Consider the following 23,677-nt stretch of genomic DNA (forward strand, 5'->3'; position numbering starts at 1 on the left):
TTCTGACTTCATGGATGCCGCAGACACACATAGTGTCTGCATGCACACATACATTTCCATGGGCAATACCAGCTGCAGCAGGAACCATCCACTTGGCCACATCTCTCATGGTGCCAGACTCCATATACCACAAAAATCTCTCAGCCCAGTCCTCCAGATCACCCTCCCCAGTGTCATCAAGTTCAGGAGGGCATCTATCTACAGCCTGCAGGAGAGATCACACTCACGGTAGCAAATGTATGGAGAGTCGATTGGGTGGTCAGGGGACCGATAGTATCCTGGGATGCACCTCTCGCAGTTAATGCCGGTGGTGTGATGCTGAAAGACAGTGGGTTAGAGGGGCATCAGTTCATCTGCCTGCAGGATCCATGTTCATCTGCCAGATTTACTAACAGCTTCAGGGGCCAGAGGAGACAACTCAGGAGTGTCAGCAGACAGAAGACCTAAATCTGCTCAAAATTCCACATACACTGATTTGAAAACAAAGCATTTCCTGCAAACTGTATCTTCCCGTAAATGCAGTATGAGCTTCAGATTCATATCTGACCTCGAGCCCATTTCACTTGCTTCACATGGTAGAATGTCCTGCCTACTTTGTGCTAGGAGGATGGGAGCAATCTGTTTCCTCCCAACAAGAAAGCACAGCTAAAAGTTTCATGCCACTGCATAAATTAACCAGCTTACAGTGACCTTGGGAGCAAAAGAGCTACTTTCCCACTTTCACTGGGAGCTTCAGAGACTGAAGAGACTAGCATTTTGGTGGTCAGAGAGAGATCCAGAGAGATGGCAGCACCTGAGCACTGCAAACCAGGCAGGGACTTCCCAGCGTGCTTGGCACCAGCCTGTCCCTCTCAATGCACAGTGCCTCAGCAGACCCAACCCTAAAGCAGCAGAACAGAAAGGTCACAGTACTACACAGGGAACCGCTAGGAACCCAAATGCTGTTTTCATTACTGGTGCACAATCCTTTAATCTACGGCAAAGAGACTAAATTTCCAGGGAAAGACCTAATTATGATAACAGAGGGTATATGAGGGGGTTGGCAGAGCTGCCACCAAGGCTGAACTCCAGGCTGACAGCAGAAACAAACACAAAAACCTGCAACAACTTTTTCCACAGGAGTTCTTCAGGCCTACCTGACAGTCAATGCAAACACCTCCCCCTTCAAACTTGTCTTGGCGACTTTTGCTGGCTTTGTGGTGATCCACCTCTGGGTCATAGTAGCAGTCATAGGCATGGCCATTGCAATTGCAAGCTGAAAATACAAACAGATGTTAGCTGAGCCACCAGCCCACGGAGGTCTTTCAATCACTGGATGGATCTCAAGATAAGAACTCTTCCTGTGGGTTGACATTTCAATGAGGAAAGATGCTTGAATGCATCTGGGGGATTACATGATCACCCAAGCTCCCAGAAGTCTCCCGGTTCAAAAGCACAGAAGCAACAACTCTCTCATAAAGTCTAGTCTGCAACCAGAAGAACGCAGCAGGCACAAAATCAGAAGTGAAATATGTGCAGGCATGTATAGACGAGAAAGAGAAATTACCCAGCTTTGGGGCCTCAAATAGTCTGGTTGAGAGGGCAACATTCTTGCCTCTTTTATCCCATCCAGGATAGAGGTGAGCTGTAAAATTCAGCACCCGGTGAGGGTGCTCTTTACAAACCCACAGGATTAAGATCCAACTGTCCTTTGCTGCCCTGCGTTTGTAAGAGAGCGTGTGATGTAGCTATGCTCCGTGCTCTGCATTCCCAGTGCAGCATAAATTCCTCTGTCGGCATTTACTAAAGGTTTCTCTAGACAAATAAAGATGTCCTGTATGTAAACACATCCAAATGTAATTCATCTTCGAGACAGAATTGAGCAACGAGACTTGCCTGCACAAACCCTTGGACACAGAGGAGGAACTGGAACATAAGCAGAAGCGAAGTCCCACACAGACCTAGTGGGCCTCCCTGTGTGAGCCTTGACTGAACACAATTAACCACTGTGCAAACTGTCCGCTCCGCAGTGCCAGCGATCTCCCCTGTGCCCAGCACCACACACCATAACCCCCACCATTTCAGTGAACGGCTTCTCTGCACTGCAACATCAAGGGGCTGGTGAAGCACGGTCAGTCTGTGCTTTGCAAAACAGCTGGAAAAGGAAGGGAAAACCCAACTTCACTTACGCTGGCATTCATTTGCGCTGTCAGCAGTGGCAGGCTTCCATGGGAACTGGTTGAAGCCAGGGCAGCAGCGATCGCAGGACCCACCGCAGGTGTTGTGCTGGCAGTCACACTGCAGCCTGCAAGGGAGAGGAACAAGGTACAGCCAAGCCTGTGGTGATGAGCTGCGATGTGTGTGATGGGGAGCCACTGCATAACCCTGTCATGCATAGCTATCACTAGTCAGACCCAAAAACGAGTGATATTTGTTAATCCAAGTATTCTGGAAAACAGGCTTCTAAGGCGGTTTTTTTTCAAACTTCTGAACTGCTGATTGTATTTTTCTGAGCCAAACACCAAACTTTGCTTTTCCAGTGCCATTGTCTCCTTTTGTTTTCCTCCACCATCACTTCTCTGTCCTTCACAGGCAGATAAGGGTTACAGCAAAATCAGTCTCACTGCCTAGCAGTGACAGCTAGAGACAGTAAAATGTGAAATGGTTAGCATTGGTAGAAATTGGAGCTGAAGCAAATTGCTTGAGAGGCAGCAGTGTGGTGCAGGGACACAAAGATGTCCCCACCACCATGCAGGGGCAGCACGAAAGGAATAAATAATAGCCCAGAGCCAGAGAGGGATAGGGTCACACGGGTCCCATCTGCTCCTCCAGGTATACCTGTGCTTGCAGAGAGAAAGCCCATGAAATTTGAATTAAGTCTTTTAGTAGATGCTGGCCCCGCACACTCCCTGTGAAATGCAGCTCTTGCATTTCTCAGCCAGCACAGGCAGGACCAGGCTGGGTAAACAGGCAGCTCCAGAGGCGCCAGGCAAAAATCTCGACAGTTGACCGATGGATCTCATCCCTGCTCGACCGCAACGGTGATTCATTAACTTCAGTGATATCATCTCCAAAACTTCCACTTAGCAGAAGGCGATTCCCATCCAACACAAATGCTTTCTGTTGTATTAGACTTATGGATAATACAGCATGTTCCAGCTTTTATCTGTACAATTACTCATTTCCCCTCAGGGCCAGTCTGCCACTCCCATCTCTCCCTCCTCCAATGCTTTTCCATTCAAAAGCATTTAAAAATAAAAGTAATTTTTTTTAAACATTAGAAACAAATGGATGGTTATTCTGAGTGAAATGCAGGACTGCAGACACACTTTTCCATGGCTGCAGTGAACTGAGTGTCATGGTTTCCACCTACATGTATTTTTAAGATGTGGCACCTGAGAGTATATGGATAGTGAATAGCCAGACAGAGGCAGCAGCATGGGACAAGTGAACTCATTTTAATGAAATATGGGATGATTTGAAAGTTCGAGGGAATGCAGGCAGATCCACACTCAGCACGTTTGCTTCAGCCAGAGGGGCTGAGAGGCAGGAGGTCCCAGCCCTGCTGGTGGTCCTTCCCTTGCAGACACCATGGAATGCTTGGCCACTGTCAGCTCTGTGAGCACTCATGATGACCCATCCCTACCCACATTCACAGGCTGGGCTGTGGCCAGCAGGGTACAGGCATGAAACCAAGCCCCTGAGAGGCTGGCTGGAGCCTAAGCGGCAGAAATGAGCCCTGAAACATTCACCAGGAACTTTCTTCCCCCCATGTTTTGCAGACCCAAGGGGGAGACTCAATGAGAGGCAAACCTTGGCCATGCCCCTGTAATGAAACCACCCACATAGCTCTCACCTGGCTGACTACTACTGAGCACTTCCAAGAAAACCAAATTTCATGGGTTTTTTTTTCCGTGGCAATAGCTGGAGATTAAGATTAACATCCATATACACATGTGTGCAGAGAAAGATGGTCACTGAGTCAGGGAACTTATAAACCTGCTGAGCACCATTAATCTCCCTGGCTAGAGGATGTGGCTCCAGCCACACATCCCAGACCTTTAATGTTCAAGATGTTTGAAAAGCACTGGTTCAGTTCCCAGAATGCAAAAAGACGTCACTCAGTAAGTAAGGATGCATATTTCAGGTGGAGGAGGACTTATTTATTTAGTCTCTGCTGTCTAGAACTAGCAACGACCTCTCAAGAGAGCTCATCTATCATAGTAGCTTTACCACACCTTGTGCCGAGTCCACGCTGCTAATGAGTTATGGACAAATGTGCATGAGCTACAATATTTACATGTTTCATTGATTGAATATATACAAGAAAGAAGAGAGAGCGGCTGTGTTCACATAGCACATATTTCCTGGTCATCCTGCCATAAAAAATAAAATCACAGTCTTCCCACTGGAATTGATGCTCAGTAACAGAGACAATAAACAGTTTCCAGTGAGCGGCTGTATCAGAGCTGAGAGCAGCACACCAGTGCTACAGCATCTTGGATTTGGCCAGGACATCTGAGCAGCACAATCAAGAAAAAAGGGAAAAAAAGCCCCTTCCTTTAACTGCTTCTGACTGTACTGAGGGAAAAAAAACACCTGCAGAAGGGACTCACAGGTGGCACAAATCTACCAGAACACATGGTGCTTTCCCTTCCAAAAAGGGAAAGAGCAAGCTAGTGTTCAGGATCCAGCAGTGGGAAGGCATCCTTGACCTCCTCCTGCAGATCTGCTTCTGACCAGCCAGGCTGCTGTTATCTTGCTGGTTATCTTCAGCATCAGGCACAGCAGCAGCAGCTGGACTCTCCGGTTGTCTCCCTCTTGCTTGTGGCATCCATGATGGGCCAGTAAATCCATGGAAACAGTTGCTTTTATCAGACAGATGCAGAGCACTTGCAGGGTTCTCCTGAGCTCACATCAACAGCAGTCGCATGTTAACACACGATTCCTGTTTGGGCTCTCCATCTGCAAAGTGCCAGGTCCCCACTGATGCTTATCCCACTGCTCACAGGGTTTGCCAGGAGAAAGCTTTATGCTTGGTCCTGCTGGTGTTCACTTTTAATCAGCAGAAGGTTCCTTCCCTCTGCTTAGTTCAGCCCACCTGATCTTGGGGCAGAGAGAAAGAGTTGTGACAAATGCAAAGACCCTTGAAGAGGCTGTATCTGCCTGCACACTGCAGGCCCCTGCACATACACAGCCACATGGGGATCAGCCGTGCTGCCAACTTAACACACAGCTGGATGTGCAGGCTCTGTAACTTGGCACTTCAGAGAAACTTTCCAAAGCTGGATAAACATTATCATTTATGGCCAGGAAGTCAACTCACGAACATGCTCCATCACGTCCTAAAGTCTTTGCCAAGATTTCTAGCTCACCTCACCTCTATCAAAGTGCTCATCCTGCCTTTCTGGGCAACAGACACACGAAACACAGGCATGTACAGAATGGAGAGGGAGACCTCCCAGACAGGCTGAGACATAACTGGGATTTTTAATGGGGCCGGGCCAATTCACATTCCTTGTTTCCCTCTCTTTGCATTTCCTTGCCCTGTTGCTGTCACACATCGGTATCTGAAGAGGCAGGACATGTGCAGAGGAACACACCACACCTATTCAGACGGGTCACACAGATTTGTGAAGAAATGACATGTTTCTGACAGCTGGGGCCCATGACATGAAGGGACAGTGTCAGAGCCCCAGCTGCTTCTGAGATGCTGCCTGTCATGCAGCATTATGGCAGGTATTATTGTGCTGGCTCTGTGCTATGTCAAGGCAGGAGAAGTGGGATGACTGCCCAGCGCTGCCCGCTTCAGCAGGAAGGCCGGACCCAGCTGCTGCTGGAGCCTTGGAGAATGGCAGCATTTCACCAATTACTCATTTTCTCAACTGTAAGTATCATATTTCTGCCGATTTCTCCGTGCTCCTGGGATTGCTAAAAGGGTACAGCTATGTATGAGAAATTCTTCTGTTTACCCAGCACCTTTGTACTGATGTATCCCAGAGGGCTTTACAGATGTTACATGCTGACTGTACAAAGCACCCAAGTAGAAAATGTTTTCTCCTCCAGACAAGTGTGATCTGCTCTGGGTGAAATGCAACAGCTGCTTACAAGCATGTGCTGCAACATTAGATCACAGTTTGGGACCAAGAGCAAAGATGCCAAATGCATGCAAATGAGAATGGAGGAGAGGAATTCTGGGAGGCAGAGACAGTCATCAGCAGCAGTGGCATTGAACAAAGATTCCCAACACATCTCTCCTCCCTCAGTTTCCCCCCCGTTTCTGGAGAGCCCCAAGCCACCCATACACCCAAGAAATGTCATGGTGTTCCTATGTTAAAGAATCACTTTGCACCATGAAGCCCTTTTGCCCTAGTATACAAGTGTACTGTGCATCCAGCAACACCAAAGTCTAAAACAAAACCAAGGAACTGTACATTCAATTATTTTTGAACTTCCCTTTGTCAGAGAGTTTGGCACACTAAGGCAGACTTGCTTACCAATACATTTTTGTTTTAATACTTAGCAGCTTTAACCTTGGCTGGGACTCACTGGAATTTTATTTTAGAAGATCCAAAAGCTCTACATGATCCTGATGAGAAAGAAATATAAGCTTCCCTCGTCCAGCTGAATCTACCCATCCCTTTCATAAAGGCAACATTCAGGCTGCAAACAGATGGCTAAGAAGCAACACTTTCATGGTTTGAAGCAGCTCTTTGGCATTTCAAGTTGCCAAGGCGGATGGAAAGAGTCCCATGAGCCAAAATGTAACTGCTTTGCATGCTCTTGTTCTTTTGCAAAGATTAGTTGTTTAGCTACATACATAACCAATTTATGGTTCTTTATGAGAAGTGGGCAGTAAAGCCTCTGGTTTCTTGGAAGTCCATCTATTTATGAAAGCATTGCCCCAAATCTTAAGAAGCATGGGAAGCAAGAGACTTCTCTGGACAAGTTCAGAAACCAGCCCTGGGCTTTGACAAGAAACTTCCATGCTCAACAACAGTATCGGCTTTGTGCACCCACCCTCACATTCCAGCACTCTGCTTCCACGGGGATGGCAAAGTTGTGGGCAGGGCACCCAGACCAGGGAGCTGATCTGGCTGAAAAATAACCTAACAAAACTTTTGATTTTTGCTACTTTGGCTGGACCAGTTTCTGATTCATCTCAGAGCAGAGCCACAAACAATACTGCTGGCACAATTATAAGCTCAGGACAGGACACAACTCACACTGGTATCTTTCATTCTTAGCACAACAATTCAAATGCTTTTACACAGAACTGACACTTTGAAAAACATACCTGTATGGGTCATTAGGGTCTTTGGCATCACAGACGTCTGCATGGCCATGGCAGACACAGCGCCCTCCAATGCTGATATCTTTGATGCTGTAGTAATACTGGAGAGCAGAAGAAAAACTGTCCATTAATATATTTATGAATAAGCTTCATAACTGCTGTGCTTGGGATTCAGAAGGGCTTTATCCAGTAAAATGATGTGTTGGGGTATTTCCCTTACAGTGACAAGCTGGACCTTGTAGGCTGCAATATCTGCCTGTGGTAAGACCCACCACCACTAACAGAGCCCATTAGCTACATGTTGTGTCTCCCAGCACAGCCAGAAAGCCACATGTGACACCAGCAGGTGTTTCCCAGTTTCACATTGTTGATGCTAAAGCACTGCTCTTGCCAAGCAGCCTCCAGCTCCAGCCATGGCAGCAGTGGCATCTGCTGCAGACCTTTCAACTTGGGGAGCACAAGTACAGAGAGAAAAAAATCCCCCCACAGGCAACATCCATGGATATCTTCTCCCCAGAGGTAGCACGCACAGCCCTCAAACACTTCCACCTCATTAGCAAGAGGTATTTAGGCTTACCCTTCTTGTGACCGTAGGGTCCCTTAAAGCTTTGCCCATCAGGTGCCCGAGCAGAGTGTTTGTCTGCAGGAAGCGCAGTCTGATGTTTGTGGCTTTCGTGAAATTCCGCAGGAGAGGAGAGTAGGAGAAGTTCATGGCTCCTGGGCGCCCATTTACCAGAGAGACAACAATCTGTGAACGCGAGGAGGGAAAAGACCAGGTTGGATGGGGCTTTGAGCAACCGCTCTAGTGGAAGGTGTCCCTGGCCATGGCAGAGGGGTTGGAACTAGATGATCTTTAAGGTGCCTTCCAACCCAAACCATTCTGTGAAATTTCTATGAAAACAAATCTTTATAATCCTGTGAAGTAGAAGGAAACCTCAGCCAAACCCAAACTCTACCTCCACCTCCCTTCAAGATGACTGAATCAGTTCCCTGCCAGTCTCATTTGGTTTAAGTGAGTAGTTGAAGTGGCATCCAAAAGTCAAGAGGGAACCAGTTAACAGGAGTGCCTACAGTCACTGAGAAACTCTGGAAATCTCAGGGGATGAAAACACGCGACTGCTCACCTCCCCATTTTCTAAAGGCACGATCCGGGAGTATTCAGTAGTGCAGATGGCATGGTCGTCCTTGGTGATACGATCCACAGTTTGCAGTCCAAACTTCTCAATGCAGTCCCTCTTGGAAGCTGTTCATCAACCAGAGATAAGGGCAGTAAGAGAAAAGGAACAATTCAGAGCCCTGTATTGATTTTCCCACACTGACAAACAGGAGAGAAAAGTATATACTCTCTGTTAAGCATTTACTATGTACAGATTGCTTTGTATCATTAACTCAGTTGCTGCTAACAGACACGTACTCCACTAAGGGAGGGAGTCACTATGAAAGTAACAGGCATGGTAAGAAAAGCCTCCAAATCACCTCATTGTAGTAAATGAGGAAAGTGAGAATGGCCATTGTACCTACTGTGATCACCTGCAGAGACACCCACCCCTTCATTTGGCATTAAACTCACAGTTTCACCAGCTTGGAATCTAACCCTGGTTTGAATTTGCTACACTGGCACTGTATTTGCTACATTGCTTCTGCTGAACTGAGGAAGGGCTCTTTGCTGCTAGAGGTTCTGCTCCTGATGTAGGAGCTTGTACCATCACGTTCATAAGGCTCCTTAACTTCTTGGGTAAGTCCTGAAAAGTGAACCACACAACAGGAGCAACCATAAGCCACAGCCACCGCTGCGACACCTCCCACCAGGCAGGGTGGACATGCAGGTGTGGGGAGGAGACCTGCAGTGTTTGGAAGAGGCAGAGCAACTACCTGCAGGATGTCTCCTCCCACCTTACTCTGAACTCTACAATGGCTCTTAAACCAGCCCTACAGAACAGAAATGACAAAGTTGCCCAGAACCAATCCCTGGGGACAGCAATCAAGGGCTCCTGCCACTAAGTGGCAATTCCAGGCTGGCTAAAGCCAGGGGACAGGCACCACCACGCAGCCACACTGCTGGTCCTGCAACCTGCTTTGGGGACACTGCAAGACAAGACTCTCCTTGCAGCTGTGGGAACGGCCTGGCTTCCCTGCACAGCTGTTCCTGCAAGTCCAGCACCCTCATCCCTGGGATGTCTGACATCCCTGTGCTGGCAGTGTCAACCAAACCATGGTGAACGTGCTGGGGCAGTTCAGGACTTGATTGTGCAGAGTGGTGAGCACCCGCATCTACCCATGCAAAAACCTGCACAGTGCCACTCTCGGGGCTGTTCCCCCGGGGAAAAGCCTGGGACAAAGGCTGCTGGATCCTTCCCACACCCATTTCACCTGCGCCAGGAGCAATCAGCATAGGTTGCTGCAGTGCTCCTGAGTGTGTTTCCATGGGGAGAAGGTGGAAGAAAAGGCAGCCAACACAACCTGCTGCTCCTGCCAGCCAGCCCTGCTCAGCTTACACAGGAAGCTGATGGGAAAACGTTAGCCTAATTCAGGGGAATAATCCTCCAAAATCTGTTGCAATGTGCCTCCAGAAGGCATGCTCCTCACTCCACATGCTGCACTGTATGCTAAGCCAGGCAGGAGGAACAGCAAGCAGAGAGAGCTGCTGCCTCCCCTGGCTTCATCTCTGGCTTGCACCCACCCACATCTCATCTCCAGACGTGGCCTTGCTCCATGAAACACTGTTTTGGCAACAGTAGGAGCTCAGTTGCATCCACAGGAAGATGATGTGGAAACATTTAACATCAGGTCTCTGGCCGCCAAGCTTTGCTTTGCCAGGTGCTTTTTTAAAGCCAATTTATTCTGAAGACCCAGGCGAGGAACCTGTCACCACGGGCTCAAGATGATTGATTTCCAGAGTACTGCCACAGCCAGGCATGGAAATAGGATGCTTAGCAGGAGCAGCTACTCAGGAAAACGAAAGAACTCCTCCAGTTATTGCAGATCTACACAACCGTATGAGCCAGAAGCTGGGAACTCTAAGCTAAAACAAAGTCACCCATCAGCCTTAAACCACAGCAACTCTTTAAGGAAACAGCATACTGTGGAAGCCTACCCTCAGCAGAGCGGACAGAGCCTTGCTCTTTGCCCAGCAAAGCAAGATGAAAGAGGCTGATCCTGCACAACACGATGAGCTGGGGCAGGCAAGGCTCTGTGGGCCTGGATGGACAGCTGGGACCGGGCAGCTTTCACGTCCTGTCCCCATTTGAAACGCTGTGCGGGGAACCCTTCCCGCAGATAAACACCACCTTAAGTCTCTTCCCAGTGTTCCTGCTTCTCCTTTGGTGGCAGAGGAAAGCACGTGCCTCCCCGGTGCAATGCCACGCATTGCCACGGTCCTTCCAGCTCCCTCCCAGAGAGGCCCATCAGCTGCACTGGCAGATGCTTTCCATGACAGTCACTTCTTCCCTCCTCCGGCAAAGCTAAGCCCGAAGGCACTTCAGCAGCCTGGCTGGGAGGCACAGGGCAGCCTGGGGAACTGAACATCTCCCATGATGAGTGGGGCTCGAGGGGCAGCGCTGAGCCCATGGGGACGGTGTCACCCATGGCAAGGCTCACTGGTGTCTCTGGAGAATGCTTACATTTCTGCTGGCTGCTTTTAACCCAGTTACTGAACTGACCAGTGCTTTTATTAGACCACCTACAGAATTCCCTATGCCAAAAATAAACCTCTGCAAAGGACTTCTTGTGCTAGTGAATCTGGCAGGTTTTGGAGCAGTCACCTCTATTTTCATGGGAATTTTCCACTTGACTGTGTCATTGATGTCACTTCTTTGGGGGAAGGGGGGGGCGGCAGGGGGTGGTAACAGGGCCTGATGTTGCAGGAAGGAAAAGGACTCACAACGCTGCAGTGTTGCCACTGCATGCAGGAACAAGAGAGCAGCGCAGTAACTCACTCCCTGCTCAGCCCCACACCATGCAATAATGTGACAGTAACAAGCCCCACGAGAGGCTTCAGAGCTGGAAGAGAAAGTCCCAGAGAAGACAGAGCAGGCAACTTGACAGCAGTAATTCCCCACTAGCACACAGCAAAGGGGAAAACACCCGCACTGGAGAGGAGCTACCACCCTAAGGCAACACAACAGGTAAAATGTCTGCAGCTCTTTCCTGCACAAGAAAAAGCCAGCAAATCTCAAGCACAGGCTAACAGGTAAGTCAGAAATCTGTGCCTTCAGAGGCAGCCCAGGGCAAGGCCTCCGAGTACTCTGAGGTCTCTCCTTGCCAGGTTTTAAGCTCTGGCTGTAGATCTTAATTCACATCATTTCCCAATTACTGCTGCTGCTGCTTCTGGGAAGGGCCGGGGGTTAACAAGTTCCTCAGCATCCAGCTACCCCATAGACCTTTGGGGAGAAGTTTTGTAGAACCAGCTGTTTCCAAAGGGACCAGGTTTTAATCAGAGAATGGGGAAGTCAAATGCGCAGACTGGATCCTGCAGCTACCTTTTCCAGCTGGCTGACTCTGATCCCCGCTTGCACAGCAGCACGATGGTGGTTCCCAGCCCCGCACAGGCTGTATCCAGTCTCTGGTACTGGTAAATGCAAGGGGACTGTTCACTGGATCCAGACTTTTCTGTTACAGCAGCCACTTGGAAGTAAGCCACTGGTTTGCTTCTAGAGGAGCTGAAATATGCCAGTCTGGATGTGGTACAGGGCAGACAGAGAGAAAGAGGAGGGCAGGGAGGACACAATAAGGAATCTCATGTTGCAGACCTAGATCAGCAATGTCCAACAATTTGACACTGGTGCCAGCTTTGGCATCCACATAGACCTGGGTGGGCACCAACGACAGTACTTTAAAAGTTAGATTTAGTCCCAGAGTGCAAAGAATTTCTCCTGCCCTGAGGAGCACCACAACTTCACCCAGCTGCCCTGATCTAAGCTTCAACTCTTGCAGCCTTATTGGGCAGAAGAAACAAAGCACATGTACCACATCACAGCAACGACACAAACATCTCCAAACCCAGCCTCATACTTGCACAAAGAGCCGTCTTCACTGTGGCTTCACTACCTGGCACTAAGCTGCAGCTCTCTTAGAACACTGGCATACTTACAGGCAAAATATTGCCAGGGCTCATAGGTAAGTCCAAAGTCAGTAGAACGCTCCAGCACCCAGAGGTCAGGACGAGGGGAATTGGCAAATTTGATCAGGACGTAGGCTACGTGGAAGAGCTGAAAGAAAGGAACACAGAGTTAGTTGGCTGCATGAAGCATCATGAAAACAAGGGAGAACTTAGTGGGATCCAAGCTGAATAAACGAGCTGGCACTCTGCAGGTCCTGCTGCTCACAAGCAGCCTGTGGAGCAAAATCTTCCACATCTAAAAGGATTGTGATACAACATGGCTGCTGGAGAGAGCCAGATTAGGGAGCTCAGCTCCCACCAGTCTGAATGCAAACAAAACACAGACTTTGTGGCTATGGGCCATGTTCAGGAGCTTGTGCTGGGCAACACCTTACACTTAGCATTGATCCAAGCAGGCAGCACTAAAAAACAGCTATGAAGCTGTTGTAGTGGCTTTTGGGCTGTTCTTAGAGTAACAGGTGACACCCTGGACTGCCAGCCTGGGAACATCTGACTGCACCTTGCATACACTATCACAAAATCCTTCTTTTTTTTTTTTTTTAAAGGCTTTCCACATGGCAGCCCTGCTCCATCCATGCAAACCTGTGTTTTGAAGTCAGTGGCAGAAAAACTCCAGCACAATTCCTCTTCCCCAGGTGCCACAGGGAGGGAAGAGCAGAATACCCATTTGGCTTCAGCACAGCTCGAACACTGGGCTGCTTCCATTTGTCTGGACACTGATGTGTGCACACACACACCCCTGGCAAGAGTAAAATAAATGTACTCTTTAAAGAGCTAAAATATCAGCACTAGAGAGAAACAAAAGCCCCAGCAGAATTTCCCTTCCCGGGCTGGCACAGGCTCGCTCCAAGAATCCTCACTCCATCATCCTGTCACAAAGTGATATTTAAGGGCAAATAAAGTTCTCTTATCAGAGAAAATTCCTAACGTCAAAAACAACCCAAAAGGGAGTTTAGTGCCTGAAAAGCAGAGATTTATAGCTCAGCAGTGCCTCCTCATACTAAGCTGGTGCTGTATGAGCATACATCCCCCAAAGACTAACAGGTATCCCGAGGGACACTTCTACCAGGGAAGGAAAAGGACGGCTCTGTGCCTGCCTCAGCCCACCCGCCCCAGCCCCAGCCCGCTGCAGGAGTGCCAGAACAGCAGCCTGCACCTCGGCCCTGCCCCAGCCACACACATCGCTGAGCCAGAGGATGACTATTAATAATAACATGCCTCCAAAACAGCCCTGACGATCCATAGGCGGCTTTTTAAAGGGAAAGAGAGACAATGAAGAGGCATTTAAATCTATCAAGTCATCTTATGGTCACTCAGACAAGGGGGTCTCAGTGCTGTTGTGTGGTTATGGCACAGGACGACAGCTGTAGCCCTGCGGATTGGTACCAGCTCAGTCTCCTCAGAGGGCTGCACAGGCAAAAACTTCCTCAGGCTCCTGCCAGACAGCCCTCCGGCTCCGGGGCAGCCTCTTCTCTACTTATCGAGGATTGCTCTGGTTCCGGTCACAGGCTGGTGGCATCTGAACTTACACCTGGATGTAGGCTAAGGGGGCTTAAGAGAGATGCCTGGGGAGGAGTGACCTAGATCCAGCTGGGAAATCTGCATGATCCTGAAGCACAGCAGGTCAGAGGCCATTCTCTAGCTGTGAAGGGGAAGAAGTGTGGGATTCGTCACCACTCTTGGGGTTGCACTGGTAAGGACTGGTGCTATCCAGAATGAAGAAGTCAAAGTAGGCACCCAACACAGTTCCCTACTGCTAAAAGACTCGAGAGCCCAGTCAAGGGCAAAACAGACATCCTTTTCAAGTTGCTAAAACCTGGGGAAAACCAGACCTACATGCTGCCTCAATTCCCCTCTGCAATCTACGTTTGTCCAGGCATATGAGACTAGGCTTTTTCAGAGGAGCAGCATTTTCCGCCTGCTTACACTCAGCAGATCTGTTATTTGTTAGTGAAGCCCAAGAGGCTTCAGCTCAGACAGATGCCTTCTCTGCAGGACCAGTTCTCACAGCTTAACATCTGCCTCCTGGCATGGGAACAGGGCCAATTACCAGCCAGTGAAGTTACACCTTCCCTCCACTGTAAGTCCTCCTCCAGCTTTATTCTACAAAGAATAAATTAATACTCCTGCTGGAATCTGACACAGCCTTTAGCTGAACAAAATTCGCTGTGGCTCCAGCATATTTGCATCTGTTCCAGTCTCAGGCACTAAGAGAGAGCCTCTGCTCTGAACGAACAGCAATCACAATAAAATTAGAAATGTGAGGCATATCCCTATCTTCTGCATTTATATTTTTGCAAAGCCAGCTACAAGTTTATAGTCAGTAAATCCCATGGAGTTTCTGGGGGGGGCCCTCCTCACTGTCCGGTTTCATAATGGAAAGAAATGTTCCTAATTAAATATCCTTGAGTCCAAATTCCTCACACGCTTCTAGCTCTCAGAAGTCCCCTGCCTCTGGAGAGCGTGGGTTATGATCCAGTCAAACTGGTGCATGGTGAGAGGCAGGTTTTGTACAAACACTGAAACTCAATGCAAAACCAAGCCCAGGGCTCAGTGCTTTACAAAGTCAAAACAACAGCCAAAAAAAGAACTTGTGCTGTTGGTTGCAACTACTGTGTCTGTGCTTGCTGGGAGCTCTCTGGAAGGTCAGTCCCAACCCCACTGGCAGGGTTAAATACCCAAGACCAGAGCTAACATGCCAACTTTGTGTCTTTTACTGCTGCTTTTTACAGGAAAGAACAAGAACCTCTGGGTTCTTACTGGATATTGCTGGATCAGCCACAGTATCTCAGCTGAAGCCCAGTTCAAATATTCCTTTCCCGTTGCTGCTCTCAAAGCCAAACATGATTCCTCCACTCCATACCCATCATTAGCGCTACTGCGCGCTGTTAAACTGCTGCTGAATTTTATTCTGGTTGTGACCGCAATTTTAGAACACAAAGAAGTCAGCCAACACTGCACACCAACTCCCCTCCAGCACGTAAGGGTTAGGGTCATTCCTACGCAGGGCACAGAAAATATTCAGGAGTCTGTGACCACAGTGAACCCAGCCCTGGAACAGGACCTACATCCTGGTATTCAGAGAATTTTTTGTCAGATCTTACTCCCCTGTCCCTCCATCCAATATCCTTATCTTGCAGAATATCACAGCCTGCTGGAAAAAAAATAAAGGCAGACTGCCTGCCTCAATTGCCTATGCTGAGAAAACTCAGAGAGATACAAAGATTGAACAGTAGCTCTAAAAATAGAGCTGGCAGAAAAGCCAGACTTTTCATTCCGTGTTTAGTTCCAGTACGGTTCTGTCCAACCAACACTGCAAGAGAAACGGTCGTGCTTTTTTCCAAAGCCTTTATTTAGCTCCTATTATCAGTCAGATGAATAAAAACCTCTATGCTCCCAGCCTCTTAGGCAGTTTTTTTCCCCCTTCTCTATGGAGGAAGGAGGTGAAGCACCAGATCTGATGCACACACTTGTCCCCAGGCAAGCAGATCCCTTGCTCTCACCACTTCTGAAAGTATACCAGGTACAACTCAACTTTTGACCATTGCCTGGGATAAGTTTTCAGCCAGGAAATTCTGAAATTTTAATTAGCAACCAACTTTCTTTGAAAATAGTAACATCCCTACATCTAGCTGATGTTGCTGTTAGCGGTTTTGAAGCATGTTCCCTAGTAACTATCACTTGCAGCTGTCCCAGTGCCTGGGACAATGGAGCAAGTCCCAGAGCCAGGAGAGGAAGATGGAGATGAGGGCATTTCCTCCATCTCCCACCCACTCCATGCCTTTTGTGCATTTGATGGTTGGTGCTGGATAAAGCTGCCCAAATCTGATGAAAATATAATTAATTCTGATTACTGCTCAGTGTGACAGTGCAAGGATTTGAAGAGTAAAACCAGGATCCAGAGAGGCAAGAGAAAATTGCTTTCAGAACAGCATGTTTGCTGTCTGGCCGTCCATTTATCCTCCTGGGTAAACAGCACACAGTGGCAAACTTGCACATTTCTCCTCTATTCTCTCCCCCAAGACACTGTAGTTTTCCAGCTTTAGGAGGCACATGTGGAAACAAGACAGCAAGCTGGACTCAGCCACACCCTATGTTTCTTCAGTGAGGGCTTTTTGGTGAAGTCTCACTGATGTTCCTCCAAGGTGCCACAACACCATACAGTAACATTTAATAAGCAAAATAAATCTTCGCATTCTTGTAATACTGGCAAGTACATTTTGACAAACAGCAAGAGAGGCCCTTTTTTGGTCCTTTGACAAAAGGTACAAGCCTGTGTGTAGCTCTACTCTCAGCCCCGGAGTGCACAGGAGTAGTTTATATAGTAAACCACTATCTAATTTTCTGTATGACAGATTCGTTACCTTTGGCATTGACTTATTAAAACAGCAGCACCACGTAAAAACAAAACAGTCCATCTCTTCCTAACTGCTGCTAAATATCCCCCATGGAGTGTGTCTGTGGACAGCATTACCAGCACTGCTGTAATTCCTGCTTGGGACTTCCTGAACGGATCAGATGGACCAGGAAAGCGGGTGCAGCTCAATGGCACAGTGCATGGGCAACAAATCCCACTCTCTAGCAGCACATGAGGCCTTCCTGGATATGCGCAGCATCACTGGGAGGGGTGGCCAGCCCCAAAGGGCTTCAGCACATGTGGAACAGGCACCTGCAGCATTTTGGGGCATACCACACCCCAGTCTGCATCACTGCACAGCAGCTCCAGACATCCACAAAACCTAGACCGAAGCAGGGAAAGTGGAAAATACCCAGATGAACCATTTCAGAACCACCACAGAAATTGTGTTGGGGTTTTTTTGTCGTTGTTTTGGTTTGGTTGGTTTTTTGGGTTTTTTTTGTTTTTTGTTTTAATTTTTCCCCAAAGCTTTCAAAAGTGATCAATGCTTTTGCTTCCTTCCATGCGCATCCATCCCCCAGGCACTGTCTTGGTCCAACACTGCAGCCACAAGCCCACCTGGAAGACGTGGTAGAGACTGGAGCCTGGATGGGGTTACCAGTCCATAGCACCAGGAAAAGCAGCTCCCTGGGAGCACAGGTCACCTCTGTCCGCAGCCCAGGCACGAACATTCAGGCAAGCAGCTGTCCAGCTACCGTGGACACAGAACACTCACCAGGCTTGGAAATGCTCAGCATTGCTGGCACCATATCTGCTCTTCCTAGCAGTGGCAGGATAGTAAGTGGCTGATAAGTGATCAAGCCTCCTTGTGCACCTTTTCTCTCTGTAAACAATATGTGGAAGGTGTAAAAGCCCTCGAAAGCCAGAGAGCTTCTGACTTGCTTTGAATCTCTAGGTCAGTGATCTGCCCCCTTTTGCATCTTTTGCCTGTAATCACTTATTCTCATTGAAGCAATGGATTTACTCATTAACAGTCTGCCTATCCCCCTGCTGAGCTTCTCCTGTCCTACAGCAGATTTATCTCTTGCCAGACCATACATCAGAATATTTTATTAGAATCTCTCACATTTAGCTTCTGATAAGTATGTGCCTACCTTTCTTGCAACCCTTCTAGGCAGCAAAAGGAGGTGTTTGCCCTCCAAGCAGTATGGCTTTTTATCCAGTAATTTTTTACAAAATACTCAAGTCCCTGAGACCAAACAAACCCCTCACAAAAAAAAAAAGCACAAGTCAGTGCTTGAAAGATGGATGTGTACCAACACACACTTTGCCCTCATTTCCTTCTTTTACTCACAGCACCTCCTGCCTTGTTCTCTTATGTCTGCGTGTCACATCTCACTCCTAAAAATGTTTTTCCAAATTATTCATGCAGGGTTACAGGGTTTTGAGCAAGAGGGTCCCCTATGCTTGTATCCCAAGATTTTGATAACCAAGTTTTAGAAACAACCACCCATCCCCTTTCACCATCTGCAGAGTCTGTTGCAACTCATCACACCCATGCACAGAAATTCTTCGCGATGCCCCACGACTCTCCGAGAGAAACCAGAGCTGCCTGCCCCAGTAGGCAGGTTAGCTCTTATCTTCCCCCACAAAGCCTGGGACAAGGGCAGAGGCCTGAGCCCACAGCTGCTCCAGGAGGCGACAGCCAGCCCTTGCCTGGCCCAGGACACATGCCAGACAGCCAGAGCCCTGCACAGACCCAAGCCCAAGAGGAGAGGACAGAGCTGCAAAGCTGTAGCTATTCAAACATCTCTGCAGGGCTGGGGAGAGAAGCGAGCACTGAGACTAGGGAAAGCACTAAGGAAAGGGACTGAGCTTTGCACCAACCCATTTTCAAGATTTTCTCTCAAAACCTGAGTTTTATTGAAAGGGATCAAAGAAAACGCTCTCTGGAAACCACAGATTCAGAACTACCAACCAGCATGAAACCTGCTCAGTGTCATAACTAACAGCAACAGCAATCCAATGTTCTATGATGTTATTTTCTAAACAGCACCTGTTCCCTTTCTAAGCAGTTTGGCTTAGATGAACAGCTGATAGAGCATTTTCCACAAAGGGTTCTTTTCTTTAAACACCACTTTCGAGAAGGATTTGGCTCATTCGCTAATTTCACACACAGCACTGCTTTACCTTCATAGCATTCTCCTGTGCAAGCTGTCCCTCCCCAGCCGGCACCGCACCGTATGCGCCTCCTGCCAAAAATCCTTGGGGGACCAAGCCTTCAGTATTTGGCCCGAGGCAGAACAGAGCAGTGCCATCACTTGTGGCTCAACAAGCCTGCACAGTGCTGAACTGAAGATTTGGATAGCCAAGTTTTAGAAATTACCACCAACAGGGTACCAGCCAGAGCCTGATCGGCAGCAGGTTCAGCCAGCTGACACTAAGGAGACAGGCACAGAGGAGTATGGGCAGGACGTGGGGTCTGGGGAGCATCCTGTTAAGTCTGTGCATGCCTAGAGCTGCAAGCAGCAAGTGCCACACAGCTACACAGGCAGCGTTCAAGGGATGCTGACACACCATGAACATGTTAAAACACAAGCTTGTGCTTAGAACCCAGCAAGCAGGGTCCCTTCTGAATTCAGAATCAGCCCTTTCTGTGTCTGCCCAGCAACCACCCAAGTGTCACTTACTGGAGCCAGACATGCCCACGGTGGGTGTAGGTAATTGGAGGCATCACAGCAGAGTGAAATGCAGTCAAGACATAAGGGGGTGGCTGGAATTCCTCGGGATGAGGCATCAGTCACTTACAGATAAGGACTTCCACCACAGCAGGCTTTCACTACACATTAGGAGATATCCTGCATTTGGATGAGATGGCCTTTGCAACTTTCTAGATTGCTGGGAAAACATAAAGTAACCCCTTAGAGACAAGACTTAAATATTTGTCTTTTAGCCCAAACTTGAACTAGCACACCCTCAGGGAAGTGCTCAGTGGACTCTCCTGCCCCCACAATGCAGACAGCCTTGTGCACCCCATAAAGGGGGGCAAACACTGCCCCGTAAGGCCAGCCCAGCCTGGGAGCAGACTGAGGCCACAGAACAGAGAGAAGAGCACATGCCCCAACCACAAGGACTGCAACCCTCTCCAGCTGCTTTAATCCTCTTGCAAACACCAGCAGAAGCCCAGCACAGAGGTGGCTATAAAGATGCCCTTAAAACTTCCTAATGCTTCAGAGATAAGACACAGAGACTATTGTGTGAAAATCTGAAATCCTGACTGTTTACCTTGAAGTGTCAATTGCCTTTGTCAAATACTTCTAGGAGCTTCTGGGAATGTTTTTGGGAAACTATCTGTTCTGGGAAAATTTCTGCATCATAATTAGTTGCTGGCAGCATTAGCGGCAGTTCATACCAGGGGCTAATACTGGTATAGTACAACTTGAAAAAAGGAGTAAGGAAAAAAAAGTGACTCAAAGGAAAAAAATGGAAAATGAACATCAGTCTTTGGGCTCACAGAGGCACACTAACCAGTACACATCGATAGCCCCACTGTGAGGTAACGCACCCTTGTGCCATGCTGTCTGATGCGCAGAAGCAAAGCAGCCAAACTGCCTGCAAGCAGCTTCATGTAGACAAGTAAGCAATGAGCAGATGCCCAAGAAGACTTGGGTTTGTAGAGGAATTTAACTGGAAGTCACTCAAATCCAGGTATCTGAATAAACCTACCCACCTACATGATGATGACTTTGAGCAGAAAAAAATACCACGTGGTTCTTGGGGGTGGTTTTCAAAGGCCCTTGGTCTATTGCCTTAATTCTCCTCCCTTGAACTAACAGGAATTTGTGACTAATTTCAGCAAAATGAAAACTATACCAGCAAAACCTCTACTAATCCCAGAACATACAGGAAAAAGATGCTTTTCTATAAACAGAAAAAAATCAGGGAGTTCCTGCTTGCTAATACTAACTAGCATGCTTGCATCCTAAATCTGAAATTGCTAAGAAAAAGCATGTCTTGAGGAATGTAATATGACAGCAATTATTTGAAACAGCAAGAAGCAGCAGTCTCTTCAGGGAGCTGTCACTTCACACACAGGGCAAGTATTTTTTTTTTGTGTGTGTGTGTAACTAACAGGGAAGAACTGACTCAGTTTTTAATGCCAGCTAGGCTTCCAGAGGATAAGGCAGGGGGAATCTCCTTAAGTGACTCACCCTACCATGGCAAACTTTAGACAATGAACACATCTCTGGCCTGAAAGGACATAGCCAGTCCCCATGCCCAGGATCAAGGTCTCAGTGCCTCACAGTGCACTCCAGCATGGCCCTGTTCTGCAAATAAACCTTTTAAGTCCACTTCACATTGCATTCGTCTAGGTGATTGTCCAATGCTCCTGTTCACATGGGCAACTTCCCTCAGGTGCAGCTCACCCCAACACCACCTTTGCTCAGGGAACCAACATTACACCAATATTTCAAGAACATCAACTGGCTCTTTGTGAAGGAAGACTTGGAACAAGAGACAATACACACGTATGAAGGAGAGGATGTAACAGTATGTTGCTACAACCTCTTCCTATATGGCTAAAAGACCTCACCTATCCATTACTTCTTGCTGTGCAGAAGGGAGAAGGTCCAACTTTAGAGGAAAACCTGTCCCTCTTCCCCATGACTGACCATCTCTGCACAGCAAGCACGAGCATGGCTGGCAGGAGAGCCCAGCCCAGGCCCCACCTATAGCCAAACCATCCCAGCAAGCTGTAGATAAAGTCTGTAAGGTCTCCCTGGGCATCCACTCCTGGGACTGAGAGAGAACAGGCTTGAACTCAAGGGCTGTAATACTTTTAGTAACAACGGCCCTGCCTGGTACCTCCTGTTTATCAACATGCAGTCTAACAGAGTAGAAACTATGACCCCGAGTACAAGGAAAAGAAAGAATCCCATTAAAAAGACCATGTTAATCCCTCTACCAGCCAAGGACAACATTGCCACGAGAGGATTTCACTAAGGGTTTACCAGTCAGAGCTCAGCGCTGCTCCCAATCTTTCCCATTTCCTCCGAGTATAATTTAACAGCTCTCAGTTAATTTGGTTAACTGTTCACCCAGCTGCATGTGTGCTGAGATGCAGAGAATAAAGTGTTTGCAGTCACGGATTGTTTGCTTTTAAAACATATAGAAGGAATCCATGACTTTGGCAGCAATCACAACAAAATCAAGTCATTAAAACACAGCACATTCCAGACCCAGATGTATGGGCACAGCTGTGAGAAAGCACAGGTCCACAGCCCAGCACAGCAGAACTCAAAGCCTCTGGTGTACTTTGGTCCTCCTGGCTCTGCCCATGCTCCAGCCTGTTCTCCGTGAACCTTCCCGGGAGGAGGCTGGGGAGAGCAGAGGGGTTCTCCTGCACGGCTCCTGATTCCCACTCTTGCAAGCCACCACTGGTTCAGGCAGGCACCATACAGCTTGCAAAATGCAAAGTGTTTGTGTCCTTATAAATAAAAATTCAGGCGAAGCCTCAATGGATTTGGAAGCAGAGGTACCTCCCCCGAGCTGAAGCTCCCACACAACCAAGCAGGAATTTCAGCATGCACTGGGCCAAAATTCCTCAACTCAAACAGCTCCTCACTAAGAAACCTGGTCTGACCTTTCATACCACTTCACTTCTGCTCCACAATTAACAAGCAGCAGAGCAGTACAGTACAGCCATCAATTTTTGCACAATTTCTGTATGGAAGCAGTGCAGGCCACTGAAGACCACCTTGGGAGCGCTGAAGTAAATCGCTGCGTGGCATGGTATGCGGCATCTACATGGTACTGCTGATGTCAAAGCTTAGCTAACACTGTAGTTAAATTACACCCCAATAAAGATGGAACATCCACCTATGTGGAACCCCTCAAGGCATTTCAAGGCAAGCGAAGAAACTGGCACAGTCAGAAAGGAGAGTCTTCCTGGTTTTCAGTTTGGGTCCAAACTGAGCAGGATAGTAGGTAGCCCAAGCTCTCTCTCAAGCCCCTATAGGATACAATGCTCAGAAATTTTCAAAATCATCCTTCAAGAAAGGACTTTTGCTTGAAAAAAGGTGTCTTAAACCTCTGAAGCCTGTGCAACCCTGCAATCAGTTCCTGTAGCTCATTCTATCTCCCCATCATCACTCCACCTTCAACACTTTTCAAACTCAGGCAGTTAGAAAAACAAACCTGCAAGACAGGCAGGAGACCTCTCTCCATTGGATTAACAAATCCCTAACAGTATAATGCCAACTTCCCAACAAGCTGGGGGGGTGGGAGAGTAGAAGATCAAGACAAAATGCACCGTGATTAATTTCTCCTCTTTGTAGAGGTGTCAGACATCACAAGATGGATTTGTGGAACAAGAATGCAGGGGAGGAAGAGCTGAGGAAGGTACATGACAGACCTTGTGATTTAGGTCAGGTATAAGAGCAAAATCCTTTAAATAGACTAAGATTAAAAAAATAGAAATTCAGTGAAGTAATATACATGATATCATACAGCTCTGAACATAATGAACATGTATCTAATGGGTAGTCCAAATTAAACTAGAAGCTGCTTTAGGTACATCACAAGCCAAACTGGCTGTGCAGAGCAGTTGGTGAAAAAGCATCCTGGCTGGCAAGAAGTTTAGATTTCCTTGAACTTTCCAGTCTGCCAGTTCACCCATATTCTCTGAAGTACATTAACTCTGCTTGCAGGGTTTACTCTAGCCATTTACTGTCATCTTATCTCCAGCCTCTTCCTGTCCCAGCTTCAAAAAGAACATTTACATCATAGAAGCATATAAATGAGCTAAAAAAGAAAAAAGAAAAAAAAAACCAAACCAAACATATTCACCAGTCCGAACTTTGGCAACCTGGCTTAAACCAGCACACTTGCAGAGGCAGGATGGGATTTTGCATGCTGAGATGAGGAG

At 47.8% G+C, this 23,677-nt stretch overlaps 1 protein-coding gene across 2 annotated transcripts in view; it reads right to left on the minus strand.

The window, feature by feature from the left end:
* The window catches only part of LAMA5 (laminin subunit alpha 5), a 93,561-nt gene that overhangs the window by 41,058 nt on the left and 28,826 nt on the right, over positions 1-23,677 (minus strand). For both annotated transcript variants that reach the window (XM_055723116.1, XM_055723115.1), the window contains exons 3-9: positions 12,363-12,480; positions 8,398-8,516; positions 7,851-8,021; positions 7,277-7,374; positions 2,169-2,284; positions 1,137-1,255; positions 228-318 (exon numbers count right to left, since the gene is read on the minus strand). In XM_055723116.1, the coding sequence (XP_055579091.1) occupies positions 228-318; positions 1,137-1,255; positions 2,169-2,284; positions 7,277-7,374; positions 7,851-8,021; positions 8,398-8,516; positions 12,363-12,480 (832 nt within the window). The remainder of the gene's footprint in view (positions 1-227; positions 319-1,136; positions 1,256-2,168; positions 2,285-7,276; positions 7,375-7,850; positions 8,022-8,397; positions 8,517-12,362; positions 12,481-23,677) is intronic.

The sequence above is a fragment of the Falco cherrug genome, chromosome 10, assembly GCF_023634085.1.
Source record: "Falco cherrug isolate bFalChe1 chromosome 10, bFalChe1.pri, whole genome shotgun sequence".
Lineage (NCBI taxonomy): Eukaryota > Metazoa > Chordata > Aves > Falconiformes > Falconidae > Falco > Falco cherrug.